General features: G+C 44.5%; 1 protein-coding gene across 2 annotated transcripts in view; it reads right to left on the reverse strand.

Moving 5' to 3' along the window:
* Window positions 1-20716, reverse strand: part of PALD1 (phosphatase domain containing paladin 1) — a 191705-nt gene that overhangs the window by 22840 nt on the left and 148149 nt on the right. For both annotated transcript variants that reach the window (XM_074958941.1, XM_074958943.1), the window contains exon 19: window positions 1286-1441. In XM_074958941.1, coding sequence (XP_074815042.1) covers window positions 1286-1441 — 156 coding nt within the window. The remainder of the gene's footprint in view (window positions 1-1285; window positions 1442-20716) is intronic.

The raw sequence follows: 20716 nt of genomic DNA on the forward strand, positions 1-20716 counted from the left end.
AGTTTTTTTCTTTGGTCATGTCTCATGTGTTTGAATTACCACTCATCCTCAGATTCATGGGCTAGTCCCACACCTACGCTACAGGATAACTGCAGAGCCCAAAAGTTATTTGAGGATATGATCATATTGTATCACTCTATCAGGACACTGCGTCGAGACATGAAGACGCAAATGGTGTGACACAGAATTGGACATCATAACACAAGTGCTCATTCAGATACTAATCAGTGTCAATGATGTCAAAACAATGGCTCAAAAGAAGAAAACAGCTGTTTTCCATGAGAGTAAATCCAGGATTGCAGTGGCAACAACCCATTCTGGATTTACAGCAACATATGACTGCAAGTGAACAGTTTCTAGGAGGTCTGTGTTTCTTTCTGTGAAAACTCTGAGTGGAGGCAAGGTGAAGAGCTAGTGGCTGTGAGCAATTGTTGACAATGAGGAAGCAGAAACGTGGCCAGGGATGAAAGTAAAAAACACAAGTAACAAATAAAAAGTTGCACTTTTTACTTCTCACTTGTAATGGCAGGACTACCTCTGCAGCTGGAGTGGAAGGCGCAGCTGACTAGGGCCTACTGTGGGGAAATGGTGAACACTAAGGGACCAAAGGTTTGGATAAATTCAGCTAAGCACCCACACTCTGGGGCACACATTCTAATGGAAGTTTTTCAAGTATACACTTCACTAGCTCAGATAGGAAGCTTACCTCCCATGTACCTAAAAGGTTTTTTCATTTACATTAACAATTTCTATCCAGATAAGGACCAATATGTGCTGCTGTATAGTGGGATTGTGTATTGCTGATACTATCTGATAAAGCAATTTTTTAAATTATTTCATTTGGCTTCTTTATTTGGTTGAAGTAGACCAAGAGAAAGGACTGGAGAAAATTATTCTATTGGTCTGCACCTAGTCTATACAGTAGGTTAAGTGGGTCTTTTTCTGTATTCAGAAATCACCATTCCCCGTCCAGGCAATAGTTTTTCGGCATTCAGCCAAACTGAATTTGATTTGTGGATGGGCTAGCATGTAAACCCTATATACAAAGATGAGCCATTTCTGAGGTCCATTGCAAACATGAGAGAAGAACAGGTTTATGAAATACTGCTTTGGTGAAACCTTTGGTCATGAACACACTGGTAATCAGAAAAACCAGCTGCCTGAGCCAGTCATCATTTCCTCACCAATACAAATGCAGGATTGAGTGTAGGCCCCATTAACACACACTCAGTGCAGTTGATTTCTCTTCCTAAGTGCTAACTGTGGGAGCGAGGAGAATTCTTACCTCACGCATCCAGACACTGAATGGCCTCTGCCAAGAGTCCTTCTTCTCCAGATGCAGGTAGGCATTGAACAGGATCAGACAGATGTATCGTTCCAAATACTGTAGGCTCCGCAGTTGCAACGTCCGCATTTCCTTCTCTTCCTTGGCTGTTTTCCCCTGAAATGAAGGATGACATAATTGGAATGATTCAAAGTCACCATCACGGATTCCATTTGAACACCGCATACAAGAATGCACTGAAAACAAAGATCTATATACCATGGGCCTAATTCTGAGCTGATGTAAGCAGGAGGGGTAGGATATCTATAAGAAATAAGAGTACATTATTTCTTCATCTGGACAGAAGTGTCAAGAGCAAGGAATATCATCACAATGACATTAGATGGTTCTTTCTATTTCTGTGGAAGGGAAGAGTACAGTTAGCTTTAGTTTATTGGGGGATCCTTAAGAAATTAGTCACTGGAATCTCAGCCTGTACTTAAGGCACCCCTTATTATAACATTTTAGGCTTTCAGTTCAGCAATTCCACAAGGATCAGAATGCCTTCTACTTTTTAAAAGATAGTCCATCACTGAGGGGTTCTCCCTTCTAGCAAATGATCTACTGCAAAAGAAGTCTTCTTCCCCTTTAAAAATATTCCTACAGTTGAGATATTCCCCTTTTAAAATCCATTGGTATCATCATAAATATAAAGGGAAGGGTAACCACCTTTCTGTATACAGTGCTATAAAATCCCTCCTGGCCAGAGGCAAAACCCTTTCACCTGTAAAGGGTTAAGAGGCTAAGGTAACCTCGCTGGCACCTGACCCAAAATGACCAATGAGGCGACAAGATACTTTCAAATCTGGGCGGGGGGACACACACAAAGGGTTTGGTCTGTCTGTGTGATGCTTTTGCAGGGAACAGATCAGGAATGTAAGCCTTACAACTCCTGTAAAGTTAGTAAGTAATCTAGCTAGAAAATGCATTAGATTTTCTTTTGTTTAATGGCTGGTAAAATAAGCTGTGCTGGAGGGAATGTATATTCCTGTTTTTGTGTCTTTTTGTAACTTAAGGTTTTGCCTAGAGGGATTCTCTATGTTTTGAATCTGATTACCCTGTAAGCTATTTACCATCCTGATTTTACAGAGGTGATTTTTTTTTTTTTTACCTTTTCTTTCATTAAAATTCTTCTTTTAAAAACCTGACTGATTTTTCATTGTTCTGAAGATCCAAGGGTTTGGGTCTGTGTTCACCTGTATCAATTGGTGAGGGTTATTATCAAGCCTTCCCCAGGAAAGGGGGTGTAGTGCTTGGGGGGGATATTTTGGGGGAAGGCCTCTCCAAGTGGTCTCTTTCCCTGTTCTTTGTTTAAAACACTTGGTGATGGCAGCATACTGTTCAAGGACAAGGCAAAGGTTGTACCTTGGGGAAGTTTTTAACCTAAGCTGGTAAAAATAAGCTTAGGGGGTCTTTCATGCAGGTCCCCACATCTGTACCCTAGAGTTCAGAGTGGGGAAGAAACCTTGACAATCCTGTGAGGCTTCCTCCAAGTAGAAGTCCCCATAATTTGGTGGGAGGTGTGAAGCCATAAAGAATCTATCACACTGGAGAACAAGTTGCATAAAACCATGAGCCTTTCCTCACATCATCTTGTCTGTCAGTGAAGTCCCCCTGAAGGAGTTTCTCACAATATTCCTACATGAGCACAAATTTATCCACTATCCCCAGTCTCCAAATGCCCAGGAAGAAGAATTGAGCCAGCTCCTCAACCTCACCTTCCCATCATAGGGCAAACCAATGTTTACAAGAATGAGGGAGAAGTCAGATACAGCCTGGTAAATAAAAGCCATGACATTTAGGACAATATCTATCCTGTAATCTTGAATGAATGTGATGATCTCACATCAGACCCTGGTGAAAAGTCTTTGCTTCCTCTTTGCTCCAGGAAGGTTCAAGTACAGTTTATTTTTAGTTTCACTTTTTTTTTTGTTAAAGCTCTTCCATGTTATTGTGATTCCTCAGCACTACTGCACACCAGGTAGATTTTACTTCCTGGAACACATTCTGTTCACACCGCAATGCACAGCAATTCTGGCCTATTATACAGCATCCCCAGTCCAAGGATTCTCTCACTATTTCTCATTGGTCTTTCCACATACTGCTGGTATAAATTCCTGTAAATCCTTGTAGAAGAATCCTTGCTTTCCTTGACCAGGTCAGCCATTATGTTCTTACTGGACAAATCTCCCTGCTCAATAAGTACTATATCCCTTCCCTTGCTGCCTTATCAAGTGCCTGTCCTGGTTCGGCTTGCCCATTTTTTGACAGGCTATTATGGGGTTGAAAAAAAGTACTTTGTGATCAGTTTTTCCTCTCTTAAAGGGTTCTCTCTCTCCAAGACAGGAAGAGACAAAGCTGAGGAGTCAACAAATTTAAGTTTTGTTTTTTCTTTTTTTAAAGTGGTATCACACGATGTCTCCTTGGCAACAACAAATGTAACAAGTGATCGCACAACACTTATATCAAAAAATGAATTTGAGGAACAGTCTCAAGTGGATTCAATATACATAAAGCCCTAGGCTTCATGAACGTCAACCAGCCCACCCCACCCCACAGCAGGCTACCTACAAAAAAACCTCTCATTTTCTGCTACCTGTAGAAAATGAAGAAAACGATTCATTGTGTTTAAATCATGGGCTGCTGCAAAAGCATCCATGGGAACAAAAGACAACGTAGCCTAACCACCTTTTAAAGTTTAAGGACACTATGAAATGTGAGCCCCAATCCTGGCTCGCATTGAGTTAGTTTCCATACTTGCGTGTGCAAATGTGGACCCAGGTGTAGAGGAATGTTTTTACAAGTGCACATTAGCCTTCGCTTTCTGAGTCCGTGGCCCTTTATAGCTGCTCCATTAATGACTTGAGACCTCACTCTGTCTTGACCTTTAGTACACCTTAGTGCTCCTTGAAATCATCTTAGAATAGAGTATTTCTGAAGAAAGGCCCAACCAGCCTTCTGCTGGTGACAAAAATAAGTACGTACTTGAAAATCATTCCTGGTTTAGCTTGGCAATTCAAGCTCTTATTAAACTGTGGCTTCAACTGTATAAAGAGTTCCTCTTTAAGATGTAGCCCTCAAAAATAGAAAAGGTATTGCTATGTGTGTGCTTGTGGGCACATGTGTAATATAGAGAAGGTCCAGGAATAGGCATTCCCTGCCTCACCAGACTACAAACTATACCCTGTCTTTGTTATGGCTGTCCTATTTTTGAATGGCTATAGCTACTAGGCAACTGAGTGTTGGCTCTTCCTCACTTCCTGTCCCTAATCTGACTGTATTACAGCAGCGACTAAGGGAGACATGGATTTACAGGTGTCTGCTCTTTGATTCACAATTTCTTGCTGAGCTCTCAAAAGACTCTGCCTGTGTTCCCCTTGAATACCACACTGTAAGCAGACACTAGGTCTTTCTAGATTCAGGATAACTAACTCAAAGAGGGTCCAGAGCTTGTGAGAGCCACACAGAGATCTAAATTAATAGAAAAGTAAAACTACTGTTATTTCCAAGATGAATGCAAGTCAAGGCTGACAGACAAAGCATGATGTTCCCTATCACTCTGGTCCACTATACCAGCATCAAAATTAAGAAGTGGCACAACAATCACTCAGCTGATGAGCAAGCTTAAGAGGTAGTTTGACGTCTCTATCTCAAACTGTTAAAAGAAAATCCAAAACTGGTCTGCAAATAGCATCTCCTCATTAGAGTGCGGGGGAAAAAACAAACCAAAATGGCAATATTAGGAACTGCGAGACTGGATCAGACCCAAGGTCCATCTAGTCCAGTATCTTGACAGTGGCCAGTACCAGATGCTTCAGAGGAAATGTAAGAACCCTGCAGATGTGAGATGATCTACCCCACAACACATACACATCCTAGTGTCTACTAGTTAGGCAGGGGTCGGCAACCTTTCAGAAGTGGTGTGCCGAGTCTTCATTTATTCACTTTAATTTAAGGTTTCGCGTGCCAGTAATGCATTTTAACGTTTTTTAGAAGGTCTCTCTCTATAAGTCTATATATTATATAACTAAACTATTGTCGTATGTAAAGTAAACAAGGTTTTCAAAATGTTTAAGAAGCTTCATTTAAAATTAAATTAAAATGCTGATCTTATGCCGCCAGCCCGCTCAGCCCGCTGCCGGCCTGGGGTTCCGTTCACCTAAGCCGGCAGCAGGCTGAGTGGGGCCTGCGGCCAGGACCCCGGCTGGCAAGGGGCCGGCAGCCAGAACCCCAGACCGGCAGCGGGCTGAGCGGGGCCGGCGGCTGGGCCCCCAGACCAGCAGTGGGCTGAGCAGCTCAGCCTGCTGCCAGTCTGGGGTTCCATCCGCCGGCTCCTGCCAGCCAGGGTACTGGCTGCTGACCCCGCTCAGCCTGCTGCCGGTCTGGGATCCCGGCCCTGCCCACATAGAGTGGGTACCTACCTTTTCCCTGGTTCTAGCTCATTCTCTTCCTCTCTCTCTGCACTGAGCTGAGGGTGGGAGTGCACTGAGCTGGGGGTGAAGGATCAGGCTGGGGTGTAGGGTCTGGCCAGGAGCTAGAATGAAGGAGGGGGCTCAGGGTTGGGGCAGAAGGTTTGGGTGTGGAGTGCTTACCAGGGCAGCTCCCATTTGGTGCAAGGGGTACAGGTGGGAATGTGGGGGGGGGGGGTGCAGGAGCTCCCGTTTGGTGCTCAGGGTGGGGGGGTGGGGGGGCTGGGTATGTGTGGGGAGGGTGCAGGAGTCAGGGCTGGGGTCGTGGGGGGGTGCAGGGGTCAGGGCAGAGGGCTGGGTGTGTGTGAAGGAGGTGCATGGGTCAGGGCAGAGGGCTGGGGTGTGTGGGGGGTGCAGAGATCAGGGCAGGGGGCTGGGGTGTGTGTGTAAGGGTCCTGGAGTCAGGGCTGGGGTTGTGGGGGGGTGCAGGGGTCAGGGCAGGGGGCTGGGGGTGTGGGTTAGGGTCCTGGAGGTGCTCCCAGTTCCCTGCCCAGAGCAGCTCATGGCAGGGGGCTGGAGGGGATAAGTCCTGATTCCACCCCCCTTCCCCAAGGCCCCGTCCCCATCTCTTCTCCGCCTCCTCCCCGGAGCAGCGAGCGTGCTGCGGCTCCGCTTCTCCCCCTCCCTTACAAGGGCCATCAGCTGATCGGTGGCAGGAAGGGAGAGGAGGAGGGGCAGGAACCCAGCACGGGGTGGGGGGAGCTTGCCTGCCCTGCAGCAGCAGCTGGCAGGACCAAGCTTTTTCACCATGCCCCCGTGCGGGGGGCACGGGGGCAGAGAAGAGCGGGCCGGGGCGGGCAGGATTGTTAATGGCACGCTGCTGCCTGCCGGGGTCCTGGCAGCCAGCCCTGCTCAGCCAGCTGCTGGCCTGGGTTCGACAGTGGGCTGAGCAGGGCCAGCGGCTGGGACCCGGCAGGCAGCAGCGTGCCATTAAAAATCAGCTCACGTGCAGTCTTTGGCACGCGTGCCATAGGTTGCCAACCCCTGAATTAGAGTCTGGTTTAAGCCCTGAAGCATGAGATTTAACACCCTTTCCAAAATGTATCACTACTAATTGTGATAACTGAATATTCTTGTTAGCCATCTAAATATCCAATCCCTCTTTGAATCTTGCTAAACTTATGGCCTCAACAATCTCCTGTAGCAAGGAGTTCCACAGTCCACTTACACACTGAGGAGCATACGTAACTGAGGAGAGTATTAGGAGAGCATATCTCTAAAGGAAGGACACAAAATAGTTGCCTTAATATAAGGCTTTTTATTTATTAATATGTGAGAGAAAAACAGTAACAGGAAAACAAGGAAGCAAGAACACCAGAGTATGTACGAAGCTGGAATGCCAAATACTCAAGGCAACAAGACAATTTTGCTTTTAATTACATTTCCATTCAAAATTGGTTATCTGAAAAACTTGTCCATTTTTTAAAATAACCTATTAGATGGATGGCCTTTCATCTAGTAATATTAACAGATAAAAAAGCATAAGAGGAGTACCCAAAATGTAGTTTTCAAATGCTATAGAATTATGCAGTTTAGAAATAGATTCTGTGCAGCTGGATAAGGAAAAGTCAATACTTATTGCTTAGCAAATCAGCAACCACCCATATCTGAGAAACTCTTGTTTCTAATTGCACACACCTGCTATGGTATGTTATTTTACAAATATATGACCAACTGTAAGGTTTGGAAGCAGTGGACTCAAACCTCCACAGCCAAGATATTTTGGAATCCCTCTTCCCAAAAATCTGTGAAGCTGTGGGTTGTTCACCAGGGGAACACTACCAAACCTAGAGGGGAGAGCACAGAAAAGTGGTGGGCTACTTTTATTGCTTTTTCTTTCCCATTTAAATATCTTTATTCTCTTCCTCCATTACTATCGTCAATTCATTCAGTGTTCAGCTTCCTCCTTTCTGTCTGGTTTTAACGCCTTCATTTTCTCTTCTGTTTCTTTTTCCAACAAAATTAACCCTCTTCCCTTTTTCTAGACTAGAGATCTTTCTTTCCACTGGTCTTCCTTTGTTATTTCCCAATTCATCCTCTAACTCCTAGTCATTTCTTCTTTTCTCTCCCTCAAACCAAATTCTCTCTCTACTCACATATGTCTCTGCCCACACTTACATTGCCCAGTAATTTCTCCCTCTCTCCTGCTGTCCCTGCTTTTGTCAATATCCCTTCCCTTCAGTGCTGGTCCTCTCTTTTCCCACAGACTCTCAGTGCTCCATGTTCCAGCTGGAACACATGGCCCGTGCTGCGCACTGATCAGAAGAGTACTCTTATGTTAGAGTGAGGAGTGCTCTTGTGACCATGAGCTGGCTCCCCGCCTCTGGCCTTGTGTTTCAGGCAAAGTAAGGAGCAGTGGTATCTGTAACAGAGGAGCTGGTTGGTGATGAGCAGCATGCCAGAAAATAGCAGGCTTTGCCGGAACAGCTTCAGACCCTTGGCTTGAGTGGGGGAACAGCAGGTGTCTGGTGATGTCTGCAGTCTAGCACAGAGCCAGGACTTCAAATCTCCCTCTGGCAGGAATTCAGACCTATCATGAGGGACAGCAGGATAAATGTTACCATTGCAGGAGTCTCCTGCTTCAGAAAGCAGGCCTGGGAGGCCTGAAGTTATAATCATTTCAGGTAATGAGCAGGAATGTAGCATATAAAATAGTTATGGCAATAAGCACATAGTAAATCTTATTCTATACCAAGCTATAGCAGAATGATGGATGCTGGCACTGAAGCAGGTCAACTGCAAAAAATACAGTTCCAATGAGCTCAGGTAAAACGCTTAGGGAAAAATATCTCAGTTTAATAGGTTCAATATTTCTAAATAAGAAATTAACTTCTTATTTAACAATGCTTGACACAAGCAATGTCACATGCTCCACAAGTAGGTGCATAATAAAAATGGTATAAACAGATATAAAAAAAGACAGCAGTTAGGAATTTTCAAAGCTAGCTAGGGGATTTGGAGGCCCAGTTCTCCTCTATGGAAAGTGGGCCTCCAAATCCCCTAGGCTAGTTTGAAAATCTCAACCAATGTCAATATTGTAGCAGGGTGCAGAGCATGCCGAGTGTGGAGCTGCAATCACCCTTGTTTGTGATGGCTCTCCCAGCCTTCAGCATGGTTTGGTTGCCAAGGTGCCTTAGTCCTCCGGCCAAGTCACAAAAAAGTTCATGTCTTCCAAACACCACAAACTAAAAGGCTTCTGTCCCAGTCTTAAGGTGGGCACAGCCCTTCTCTCCAGAGGTTCTTCTATCTTTCTTCAAGCCTTCCCCTTCCCCTGGGCTCAGCTCTAACCCCTCCTGGGCTCTGCTCAGTTTCCCCGTCCTCCTGCTGTTCACCAGGGTCACTGCACCACCTCACTAGGTGGAAGTATAAACAGCTTCCCAGCCATCCACAACCCTGAAAGGCCACCAATAATGTAGTCTCTCTCTCTCTCTCTCTCTCTCTCTCACACACACACACACACACACACGTTTAAAATAACACCAAGAATTTTCCTTCAATCTCTAGGGATTGTCTCAACATGCAAAGTGTACAGCTACATTGACTCCTGCTTTTCCAGCAACCTTCTCTTCCAGCTAAGTTTGATTCTACTTAATTGCATCATTCACTCTCCATATACTTGCCAAGAATCATGTGTCCTATTTATCTGCTTGCTGAGGTTTTCTCCTTCTTTCTGGAAGATTGTGCAAGTACTACTATCGGGATTGGTGCTGATGACAAGGATGTTGGCTATGAAAATCTGATTGGCCATGAGATTTCTGATTGTAAGTAGGGCTTTGTCGTAGGTTGACTTGCACCTTTAAGAGGGAGTGGGGTCCAGTGTCTCTGTGACCAATTACCTGATGCTCAAGTGGGCTGAAGGAGAGGCAACTAGGCCTTATAAAGATGGAAGCTGGCTGGGGAAGCTGCAAAGAGTTAGCAGACTCCTACAGGCAAGTTTGAGGCATTAGGGGAACAAGACTTTAGCCAGGTAGGGCTTAGAGTGGCCTGCTTAAAACAGGAATTGACTTGGACCTTGTGGACTTTAGTTTTGTTTGCAATTGTGATATTAATAAACCCAGACTTTAGTGAGTGGTGTATGCACAGAAAGAAGCCTGTGTGAAGTTTATTGAGGAGCCCAGGAAGAAGGGACACGGAGGGAAGGTGCCACAGAGCCACCCCTAGCCACCAAGGGGTGCTTGGGAGGCAGCTGACCCCGTTACAGGGCTAAATAGACAATAAATCATCTTCTGGTTGCATCCATTCTATGTCTTCCAGTTGTAGAGATGATGTGCCAAATTCTGCCTTTACTCACACCCCATCCAACCTAGTGCAAATACTGTGATGTTACAGGGCATACGCAAGCACAGAATATAGTCCAATTACATTAGTCAGACCTTTGCATCTCCACTGAAGAGAACGGTACATGGTGATTGTCCGGTCCCTTAGCCTGTGTTTTTTGTGAAATTGAATGAACTAGATCCCAATAGCCTTGCACTGGTATTATCTTCACTTTTCATTACTGCAAACCAATTCTTCATATCTCCTTTCCCAAAAACTAAACAAATCTTTGACTTTGTGGATGATGAGACTTACCATGGATAATTGCTAATTCTTTCCACATTAGCTTCAGCTCTGTAATAACAGCTGCAGTGAGTTCAGCTCCATTTTCACTTTGGAGGCGATATGGGAAACATAACAGCAGAAAGATATCCATCGGCTGGTATGCAGACTCAGCTGCATGCTTAGATGACAGTGGTCACCGGATACAAAATTTGGTCAAATGTTCCTGGTATAGCACGAGCCATTTGCATAAGCCTTGGGCTACTGACTCTATACAGACATTGGTACTGTGGAAATTCACTCACATCAAGATGACTACGCAAGGCAGCTATATAAACCTTCCACACAACCTAAACCACAACCAGAATGAAAAGGTTTTTGAAAAGTTACCTGATTTTAAAAGTCCAGATTGGATTTATTCTCACCCTCATCTTTCTGAACGCTACTAGTCAAACAGCCCTTGGTATCTTTGCCACAAAGCAGGGAGAGACCTCTATTTTTGCCCTAGAATTCTCAAATGTGCTGAGGTGAATTAGTGAGGTTCTACTGTATTGTAGATATGTAATGGTCTGTAATGAGCTATAAAGAGTTAATTTTTTCCCAAGGGGGTTCTGGAGATTTCAGCTCTGCCTCCATTGTCATCACAAACCCTTATCTCCTGGATTGACTTATTTACAAGGAAAGCTTTACAGCTCTCTGGGAATCCACACAAGGGAGAGGCAAGAAAAAGCAGTAGTGTCAGACCTTGCCCCCTCATCTAGAGTTATGTAAGGTCTGGTGCATTTCAACCATGGGATAGGAGCAAGATTTGTAGATCCCAGGGCACATAGGAAGTCCATAATCATATGCACAATGGAACTCTACTCTATAGCATCTCCCTGTGCCCCAGCATGCAAGGGGATCATGGCTGGCGCACCCACTGGTCCTAACTTCCCTGCAAAGGGGGAGAATATTGGCTGCTAGGGTATTACTACTGCTCTAGGGCTAGAATAATGAGTTCAGAGTGGCTTCATTCCCACTCCACAGCTGGCAAGGGAAGGCGGTAAAGACTCTTTTCAACTACTCCCAGAGACAGCTTTAGCATGCAGCTTGACCAGTCCAGTGTACCCTAGTTCCAGGCTTTTGCCCTGCGTGACTAACAGAAATATAATAGCTACCATTTTAGAGATTTGGAATATGTAGGCACTTCATCTCTAAATGAAGACCATCTTCTACAAGCCAACACAGGGAGATGAACATTCAGATTCCTTGGCTCTGCTAATGCCAGAGGGAGAGTGCATTTATCCCCACCTGCGACCCACTTCACACACTGTATTTAAAACTCATGATCTTGATGGTGTAACTGTTTGGTTGCCTGGGAAACTAGAGGATATCACCAAAAAAAGTTAATATCACACTGAAAACTGCAATGTGTTTTGCCATAAAATAAATGGAACTTGGGTGAAGAAGAGGAGAATGGTGGTGACAACAGTGGAGGTGGAAAAAACGAACAAGAATTTCTGTGCTGGCTTTGGCAGCCAAAAGAATGACCCGTCAGATCTATTTTAAGCCAGGCGTTAACTGGTTTTGGAAAGCAATTCTTCTCTGAATCATTTTTATATGACAGTTCACAGCATTCCAAAGCTGCTCTAATTACACATGGCCTGGCCTTCGAGACATATTACCTGCTAGAATGATATCTCTGGGGAGAAAGCCGATCAGACTGGTGGTCTAAAATGGCTGTTTTGGGGAGAGGGAGTTTGCTGGAGAAGGGAAAGATTTAAGTTGCTGTCTAGAAGCTTTAGTTACACTTTCATTATTGTTCTGGGAAAACTTAGGGCCTGATCCTGCAAGTATTCCTGACACAGAACTCCCATCCCCTTTTGTCATTTCAGTTTCACTTTATAATCCCCTAATACAGCAGCTTCACTGACTCGCTGGTATGAGTACAAATCTGCATCCCCTGTCATAAATAGAGCTGGGCAAATAGTCTATTCTATTCTATCTAGATATTTGTAAGCTGCTAATCACCATGGTATGTAGGCCAAACGTTTCCACAAATATTCATTTGAAGGATTTTTTTTAACCCATTTGTGCTCTCTGCGTTGTTTCAACAAATATTCAGGCAATCAGATCCACTAGCATATCTGCTCTCAGCAAGGGAATCTCTGAAGCTCATGTCTCAATGCTCACACAATGCAAAATTTAAATTGGCTTTCTGCATGCACGTCTAACAAAAACCTGATGTTAAAGCTTGTGCTGGTGTGCAATGTGATTTTAACAAATCACAACCAAGCAACAAAACACATTTGGAATAACGAAGTCAAAGTTAAAAAAAATAAATTGGCAAATAATTTCAAAACAACAAATACATGTAAGAAAGTTACCATCAGTTCACAAACATTCCATAAGCAGAAAAGACACACAACTCATCAGATCACTCCTTTGCTGGGAATTATTCGCTCAGCTCTCCTCCTAAAGGTATGTAGTTGCTTTTACTTTTCAAATCACTTAACTTACTTTTTGGGAAATAAATATTGCATCCCCAAGCTAAATGTTTCTAGACCCAAATGTCACTATCATATTTCTCCATTCTGCCACAATCCCCCCTTCACGCTCTTTGTCAGGGTGAAATCATCTAGGAATAGCACAAAGCTACAAAAGGGAAAACCTAGCCTTTGAGTTAGTGGGGAAAATTGGAGGCTAATGTTTGGTTAAACAAATATTTTCCAGTAATCCCCGACTTATCATTGTTTGATTAAACAAATATTTTCCAGTAGTCCTCAACTTCCATTTCAGTAATAAATAGGGCTGTCGATTAATCACAGTTAACTCACAGGATTAACTCAAAAAAATTAATCGCACTGTTAAACAACAGAATGCTAACTGAAATTTATTAAATATTTGTGGATGTTTTTCTACATTTTCAAATATATTGATTTCAATTACAACACAGAATACAAAGTTTACAGTGCTCACTATATATTACAAATATTTGCACTGCAAAAATGATAAAATAAAAGAAATAGTATTTTTCAATTCACCATATACAAGTGCTGTAGTGCAATCTCTTTATCATGAAAGTGCAACTTACAAATGTAGATTTTTTGTTTGTTTGTTACATAACTGCACTCAAAACAATGTAAAACTTTAGCGCCTACTAATCCACTCAGCCCTACTTTTTGTTCAGCCAATCACTCAGACAAACAAGTTTGTTTACATTTATGGGAGATGCTGCTGCCCGCTTATTATTTACAATGTCGCCTGAAAGTGAGAACAGGCATTCTCATGGCACTTTTGTAGCTGGCATCGCAAGACATTTACGTGCCAGATATGCTAAACATTTGTATGCCCCTTCATGCTTCTACCACCATTCCAGAGGACATGCTTCCATGCTGATGATGCTCATTAAAAAAAAAAAAAGTGTTAATTAAATTTGTGACTGAACTCCTGGGGGGAGAACTGCATGTCTCCTGCTGTGTTCTACCCGCATTCTGCCATATATTTCATGTTATAGAAGTCTCGGATGATGACACAGCACATGTTCATTTTAAGAATACTTTCACTGCAGGTTTTGACAAAACACAAAGAAGGTACCAATGTGAGATTTCTAAAGATAGCTACAGCACTCAACCCAAGGTTTAAGAATCTGAAGTGACTTCCAAAATCTGAGAGGGAGGAGGTGTGGAACATGCTTTCAGAAGTCTTAAAAGAGCACTCTGATGCAGAAACTACAGAACCTGAAAGACCAAAAAAAGAAAATCAATATTCTGCTAGTGTAGGCAAACTACAGCCTACAGGCCACATCTGGCTCCGCAGCCAACTTAATCCGGCCCTCAAGCTCCCGATGGGGAGTGGGATTGGGGGCCACGGCTCCCAGAAGCAGCGGTATGTCCTCCCTCCGGATCCTACGCGTAGGGGCAGCCCTATGGGGCTCTGCATGCTGCCCCCGCCCCATGTGCCACCCCTGCAGCTCCCACTGGCCGAGAACCGTGGCCATTGGGAGCTGCAGGCTGGCGCCTGCAGACAGGACAGCGTGCAGAGCCGCCTGGTTGCGCTTCTGTGTAAGAGCTGGAGGGAGGACATGCTGCTGCTTCCGGGAGCTGGTTGAGGTAAGCACCACTCAGAGCTGCACCCATGAGCCCTCCCCACACCCCTGCCCCAGCCCGGAGGTCCCTCCCACACCCTTAACTCCTCATTTCTGGCCCCATCCCAGAGCCCGCACCTCCAGCCAAACCCAATTTTGTGAGCTTTCATGGCCTGCCATACAATTTCTATAACCAGATGTGGCCCTCGGGCCAAAAAGTTTGCCCACCCCTGTGCTAGTGGCATGTGACTCAGATAATGAAAATGAACGTGCATCGGTCTGTACTGCTTTGGATCGTTATCAAGCAGAACGTCATTGGCATGGACGCACATCCTCTGGAATGGTGGTTGAAGCATGAAGGGACATATGAATCTTTAGTGCATCTGGCACATAAATATCTTGTGATGCCAGCTCCAACAGCGCCATGCGAATGCCTGTTCTTACTTTCAGGTGACATTGTAAACAAGAAGTGGGCAGCATTATCTTCTACAAATGTAAATAAACTTGTTTGAGCGAGTGGCTGAACAAGAAGTAGGACTGAGTGGCCTGGCCAGTCATGAAACTGGTTTTCAAAGCTTCTCTGATGCACACCGTGCCCTCCTGTGCTCTTCTAACCGCCCTGGTGTCTGGCTGCACGTAACCAGCAGCCAGGTGATTTGCCTCAATTTCCCACCCTGCCATAAACGTCTCCCCCTTACTCTCACAGATATTGTGGAGCGCACAGCAAGCAGTAATAACAATGGGAATATTGGTTTCGCTGAGGTCTAAGCGAGTCAGTAAACTGCGCCAGCGTGCCTTTGAACGTCCATATGCACATTCTACCACCATTCTGCACTTGCTCAGCCTGTAGTTGAACAGCTCCTGACTACTGTCCAGGCTGCCTGTGTATGGCTTCATGAGCCATGGTATTAAGGGGTAGGCTGGATCCTCAAGGATAACTATAGGCACTTCAACATCCCCAACGGTTATTTTGTAGTCTAGGAATAAAGTCCCTTCCTGCAGCTTTTGAAACAGACCAGAGTTCCTGAAGATGCGAGCGTCATGTACCTTTCCCAGCCATCCCACGTTGACATGGGTGAAACGTCCCTTGTGATCCACCAGTGCTTGCAGCACTATTGAAAAGTACCCCTTGCGGTCTATGTACTCACTGGCTTGGTGCTCTGGTGGCAAGATAGGGATATGGGTTCTGTCTATGGCCCCACCACAGTTAGGGAATCCCATTATAGCAAATTCACCCACTATGACCTGCACATTTCCCAGGGTCACTACCCTTGATATCAGCAGATCTTTGATTGCGTGGGCTACTTGCATCACAGCAGCCCCCACAGTAGATTTGCCCACTCCAAATTGATTCCCGACTGACCAGTAGCTGTCTGGAGTTGCAAGCTTCCAAAGGGCTACTGCCACTCGCTTCTCAACTGTGAGGGCTGCTCTCATCTTGGTATTCTTGCACCTCAGGGCAGGGGAAAGCAAGTCACAAAGTTCCATGAAAGTGCCCTTACGCATGCAAAAGTTTCGCAGCCACTGGGAATCATCCCAGACCTGCAACATTATGCGGTCCCACCAGTCTGTGCTTGTTTCCCGGGCCCAGAATCGGCGTTCCACCGCATGAACCTGCCCCATTAGCACCATGATGCCCACACTGCCAGGGCCCATGCTTTGAGAGAAGTCTGTGTCCATGTCCTCATCATTCTCATCACTGCGCTGACGTCGCCTACTCACCCAGTTTCGCTTTGCCAGGTTCTGGTGCTGCATATCCTGCTGGATAATGCGTGTGGTGTTTAATGTGCTCCTAATTGTCAAAGTGATCTGAGCGGGCTCCATGCCTGCCGTGGTATGACGTCTGCACAGAAAAAAGGCGCGGAACAATTGTCTGCTGTTGCTCTGATGGAGGGAGGGGCGACTGACGACATGGCTTACAGGGTTGGCTTACAGGGAATTAAAATCAACAAAGGGGGTGGCTTTACATCAAGGAGAAAAAAAACCAACTGTCATACAGAATGGCCCCCTCAAGGATTGAACTCAAAACCCTGGGTTTAGCAAAGCCAATGCTCAACCCACTGAGCTATCCCTCCCCCTGGCATTTCAGGCAGGACTGAATCTCCATTAAAATTTTCAAGGTGCCCCTGACAGACCTCACCGAAACGATTGTCGGACGTTGATTTCACAGAGGGAGGGAGGGAGGGACGGGTGAGCAAATGAATACAAAACAAATTTGGTCTATTTCTTGTTTTGATCCACTCCATCTATCTTTTACATCTTTGGCTGGCAGCAGACGGTGCAGTAGGACTGCTAGCCATCCTCAACTCCTAGCTGCTCGGCAGAAGGACTGCTGGCAAGACTAAAGAGAATGATCTGGTCGAGTCACTCCTATTTCAGTCCCTGCGCCCATGTCTGCCCAGGCGCTCCTGACCAACCTTACCGAGGCGGCCAGGAGCACCTCAGACATGATGACGATGGTTATCAGGCCTATTGCAACGTCTGCTGCCACAAGACAATGAGCTGCTGCTGTGTAGCAATGCAGTACCGCGTCTGCCAGCACCCAGGAGACGTAGGGTGACAGTGAGCTGAGCGGGCTCCATGCTTGCCGTGGTATGGAATCTTCACAGGTAACTCAGGAAAAAAGGCGCGAAACGATTGTCTGCCATTGCTTTCACGGAGGGAGGGAAGGCCTGACGACATGTACCCAGAACCACCCGCAACAATGTTTTTACCCCATCAGGCATTGGGATCTCAACCCAGAATTCCAATCGGCGGCGGAGACTGCAGGAACTGTGGGATAGCTACCCACAGTGCAACACTCCGGAAGTCGACACTAGCCTCAGTACTGTGGAAGCACTCCGCCAAGTTAATGCACTTAATGCACTTAGAGCATTTTGTGTGGCAACACACACAATCGACTATATAAAAATGATTTCTAAAAAACCGACTTCTATAAATTCGACCTAATTTCGTAGTGTAGACATACCCTCAGAGAAAGGGGACACAGTAATTGTTTTAGATACTGTAAAAGCTTTAGTTTTACTTCAGACTGTTTCTCTGACCATTTTATCCCACAGGACTTTAAGACCATTACTTTTTAAAAGAACTGTACAGTATACATTTGTTCTGTGCTTGTACAGCACAGTGGCCCTGGTCCATCATGGGGGATCCTAGATACTATTACAATACAAATAATGAATAATAATATTTGAGGAAGAGAGCGAATCTGTTATAACTTTATTGAGGATATGAAATTAACCTTCCTGAGGCAAGAGTGACTTCGTCCCTCACACATGTGGCAGCCCCGATAAGCATAAGGGCAGTTAAAACACAAACGCCCCTTATAGTTATCTGTTCAATTTACAACCTGGTTCATCTTAACCAGCCCCATGATTGTAAATTCACTCTCCTGCAGCTCCTGCCGCTATTAGTCTTTGCCTGTGGTGCACTGAACTGACTATAAGGGGATAGTTCTTCCTGAGAGGGACTGGGGAAGAGTGAAAGACACAGAAGAGCAAAACATGGCCCCCCAAAATGCGTGTCTTTCACTGAGCTACACCTTTATGAGCTGTATTATTCTAACGACTTATAACACATGCGGGGAAGATATTTTCCTAATGCCTGTAACTGAGACACCCAACTATTTAAGCAATAGGACACAACAGGCAGCACATTTCCAGGTGATTATAACATGTCTCTGGAAGTGCTGTAGGCAAGACGCTGAGGCCAAATGACTTTAACCACCCAAGAAGTGTAATAATTATTACCATGTAGTGCATAGCATGAAGTATTTTAGTCCTATTATGAAATGGAGTTGATATAACAGAATGAGTGTGTGTTTACTGGGCATTATTAGTCACATGTGTATGAGATCACGGACGGTCAGTCAGAAAGCTCTGTCTGTGGCCTGGTTCAAAGGCCACTTTAGACCTGAAGTTAATTCATTACAAAGTATTTATTCATGTGTCCTTTACTTCAAAAATATTCAGTACTTGAAAGGACTCTGTTGAAATGAATATTGTACAAAATATTAGGCTGCCAAGACATTGAACACTCCATCTTGGTTTAATCGCCCACTTACTATGCTAGGTATCAGCACCTTCCCTGACATATACTGCATAGCTGCCAGCAAAAACATTCCAGAAAGATCTGGTTTCGATGACCGAGCCGACTCCCTGCAAATTCACAAGCACCATGACCAACAATCCAGTCAGCAAAAGAAAACCCACCACCAGTTCCCTCTCCCCCCGAAGCAGGTATTCTGTCACATCAGCCTATTACCAGTGTTTTCCCCAGGGAAATTGACATCAGTTATGTCTCTGAAAATGGGTATATAAAACACATGAATACTGACAATAGATCTGCACTTTTCCCCAATGGTTACTGCAAGCCTTGAAATCCATAGGAAGCGTGGAATGTGCAAACAAAAGCAGACATGAACACTGGAGGCTTCTCTGTTTCTGAGGTTTTACAACCATTTGTACATTTGGAAATGACGGGAAAATGAGACAGAATTGTCTTTATTGTGGGTATTTTTATGGTGAGGTTTGTGGGATGTGTAATGGCCCATTAAAATGAGGGCAATCCTAGAAATAACAAGATAGACAGCAACCCTGTGTGAGAACCAGGACTGAAATAAGAACAGGTTTTTGCAGGTTGAGTCAATAGAGGTGCATTTGCAAAGCTGTATGGTAACCTAGGGCTGGAATACCAGGGATGGTTGTAGGTCAAGTGGCTCATGGCTGGAATAGGATGACATGTATTGCAGGTTAGTATTAGCAGAGCTGTGATCAGACGCTTGCACAGTGGAATGTTCACACCATAACTGACAGAAGCCAATTGTGTGAGTTTTTCACTTCCAATCATAATAAATATTCACTTTTTTTATGTAAAAAGAAAAAAAATACTTATATGTTTTCTCTTTCCCTCCCAAATGATATGGAATACAATCATGTGTACAATGAATAAGCAGGAGACTCTAGAAATCAGCTGGTAGACCTACAAGCCTCTCTTTCCTATAGCCAGAAAGAGAATATATAGTTTTTGCCATAGATCCCAAGGTACAGTAATAATCATGACTGAGCCTTCTTCACTGTTATATGTGACTGAAAATAGTAACACTGTTTACAGATTGGTTTTAAATGGAAGTGGATCGTGTTTCAGAACAGGAAGCACTTCCCTGTGGCTAGAAAAAGAAAAACAGCCTTCTAATCCCATGCATAATGCACAAATGAAGGGGCTGTGGCAGATCATATACTGGCTATGGCCTACATGTGCTACAAGAGTAACTTCACATTCTAAGAGCCCCAAGGAACTAGAGATGCTAGGAACATTCAGGCATTCATTCAACGTGGCAGATGAGAATATACTGAAACAAGGTTGCTCTTTTGTGTAAAGGAATAGAGTTTCCAATCCATCATTTGGAGTTTTAATCTCTTTATAAACAGTTATGGAAAAGCCCTCAGTGTCCTAAAGAAATTACTCTAAAAACCTACAGAATTTAAAGGAGAATGATATCCTTTCTATAAGCTTTTCAAATCATTCTACAGAATTCTATGGCAGAGAAATCTTTATTACAATCTATTGGGAGGGGGAGGGGGTGTCAAAAATCTATAGATAAGTTACTATTGTCTGTTGGACTCTATAGGATTGTCCCATAAAGGAAATATCCACTGTGTACGCCTCCATCTCCGAAGAGAGAAAAGAATTTCTTTATTTTGTCTTTTTCCATTTTGAGAAATACCAATTTCTCTCCGCCTTAGACTTACCCCCAGCCTGAACGCTGAAAAAGACAGCGTGATAGGCCCAGATAACTCTCCATTTGCAGAGATCAGGCTGCAGTTCCTCCTGGGATCAATCAATACTGCTTCTTCTGTCAAGGGGCACTAGAGAGGACTGTGGGGCTCTGAGACAGTATTCCCTACCCCATGCTCCCAAGGTCTCAGTCCAGAAATCTGATCCTCTGACTAACCCTGCGTTCCCGGGCTAGTAAGCCACCAATGCTTTATCCTTTGTTTTTAATGGAGTTAAAATGAAAAGTGCCCTCTTTTTTTTTTTTTTTGATGCAACTGTATAATCAACGTATTGTCTACCGCCACCACTCAGGGGATTAGGCTTGTGATTAAACTACTGCTGTGCCAGCTAGAGAGCCTACACCAGTTTCTGGGGGGCCCAACCAGTGCATTTCAATCTTGTTTGAATTTCTGGTGACATCGCTGGTTTTTCTTTAACAAAATCAACACCAACAAAATAAGAATTTAGACAATCTCTCCCTCACCCTCTTAAAGCAAGGTCAGGGCATACCTTAAACTACTCAACCGAATTCTTTTGGAGAAA

The sequence above is a fragment of the Natator depressus genome, chromosome 7 (genome assembly GCF_965152275.1).
Source record: "Natator depressus isolate rNatDep1 chromosome 7, rNatDep2.hap1, whole genome shotgun sequence".
In the NCBI taxonomy this organism is placed as follows: domain Eukaryota; kingdom Metazoa; phylum Chordata; order Testudines; family Cheloniidae; genus Natator; species Natator depressus.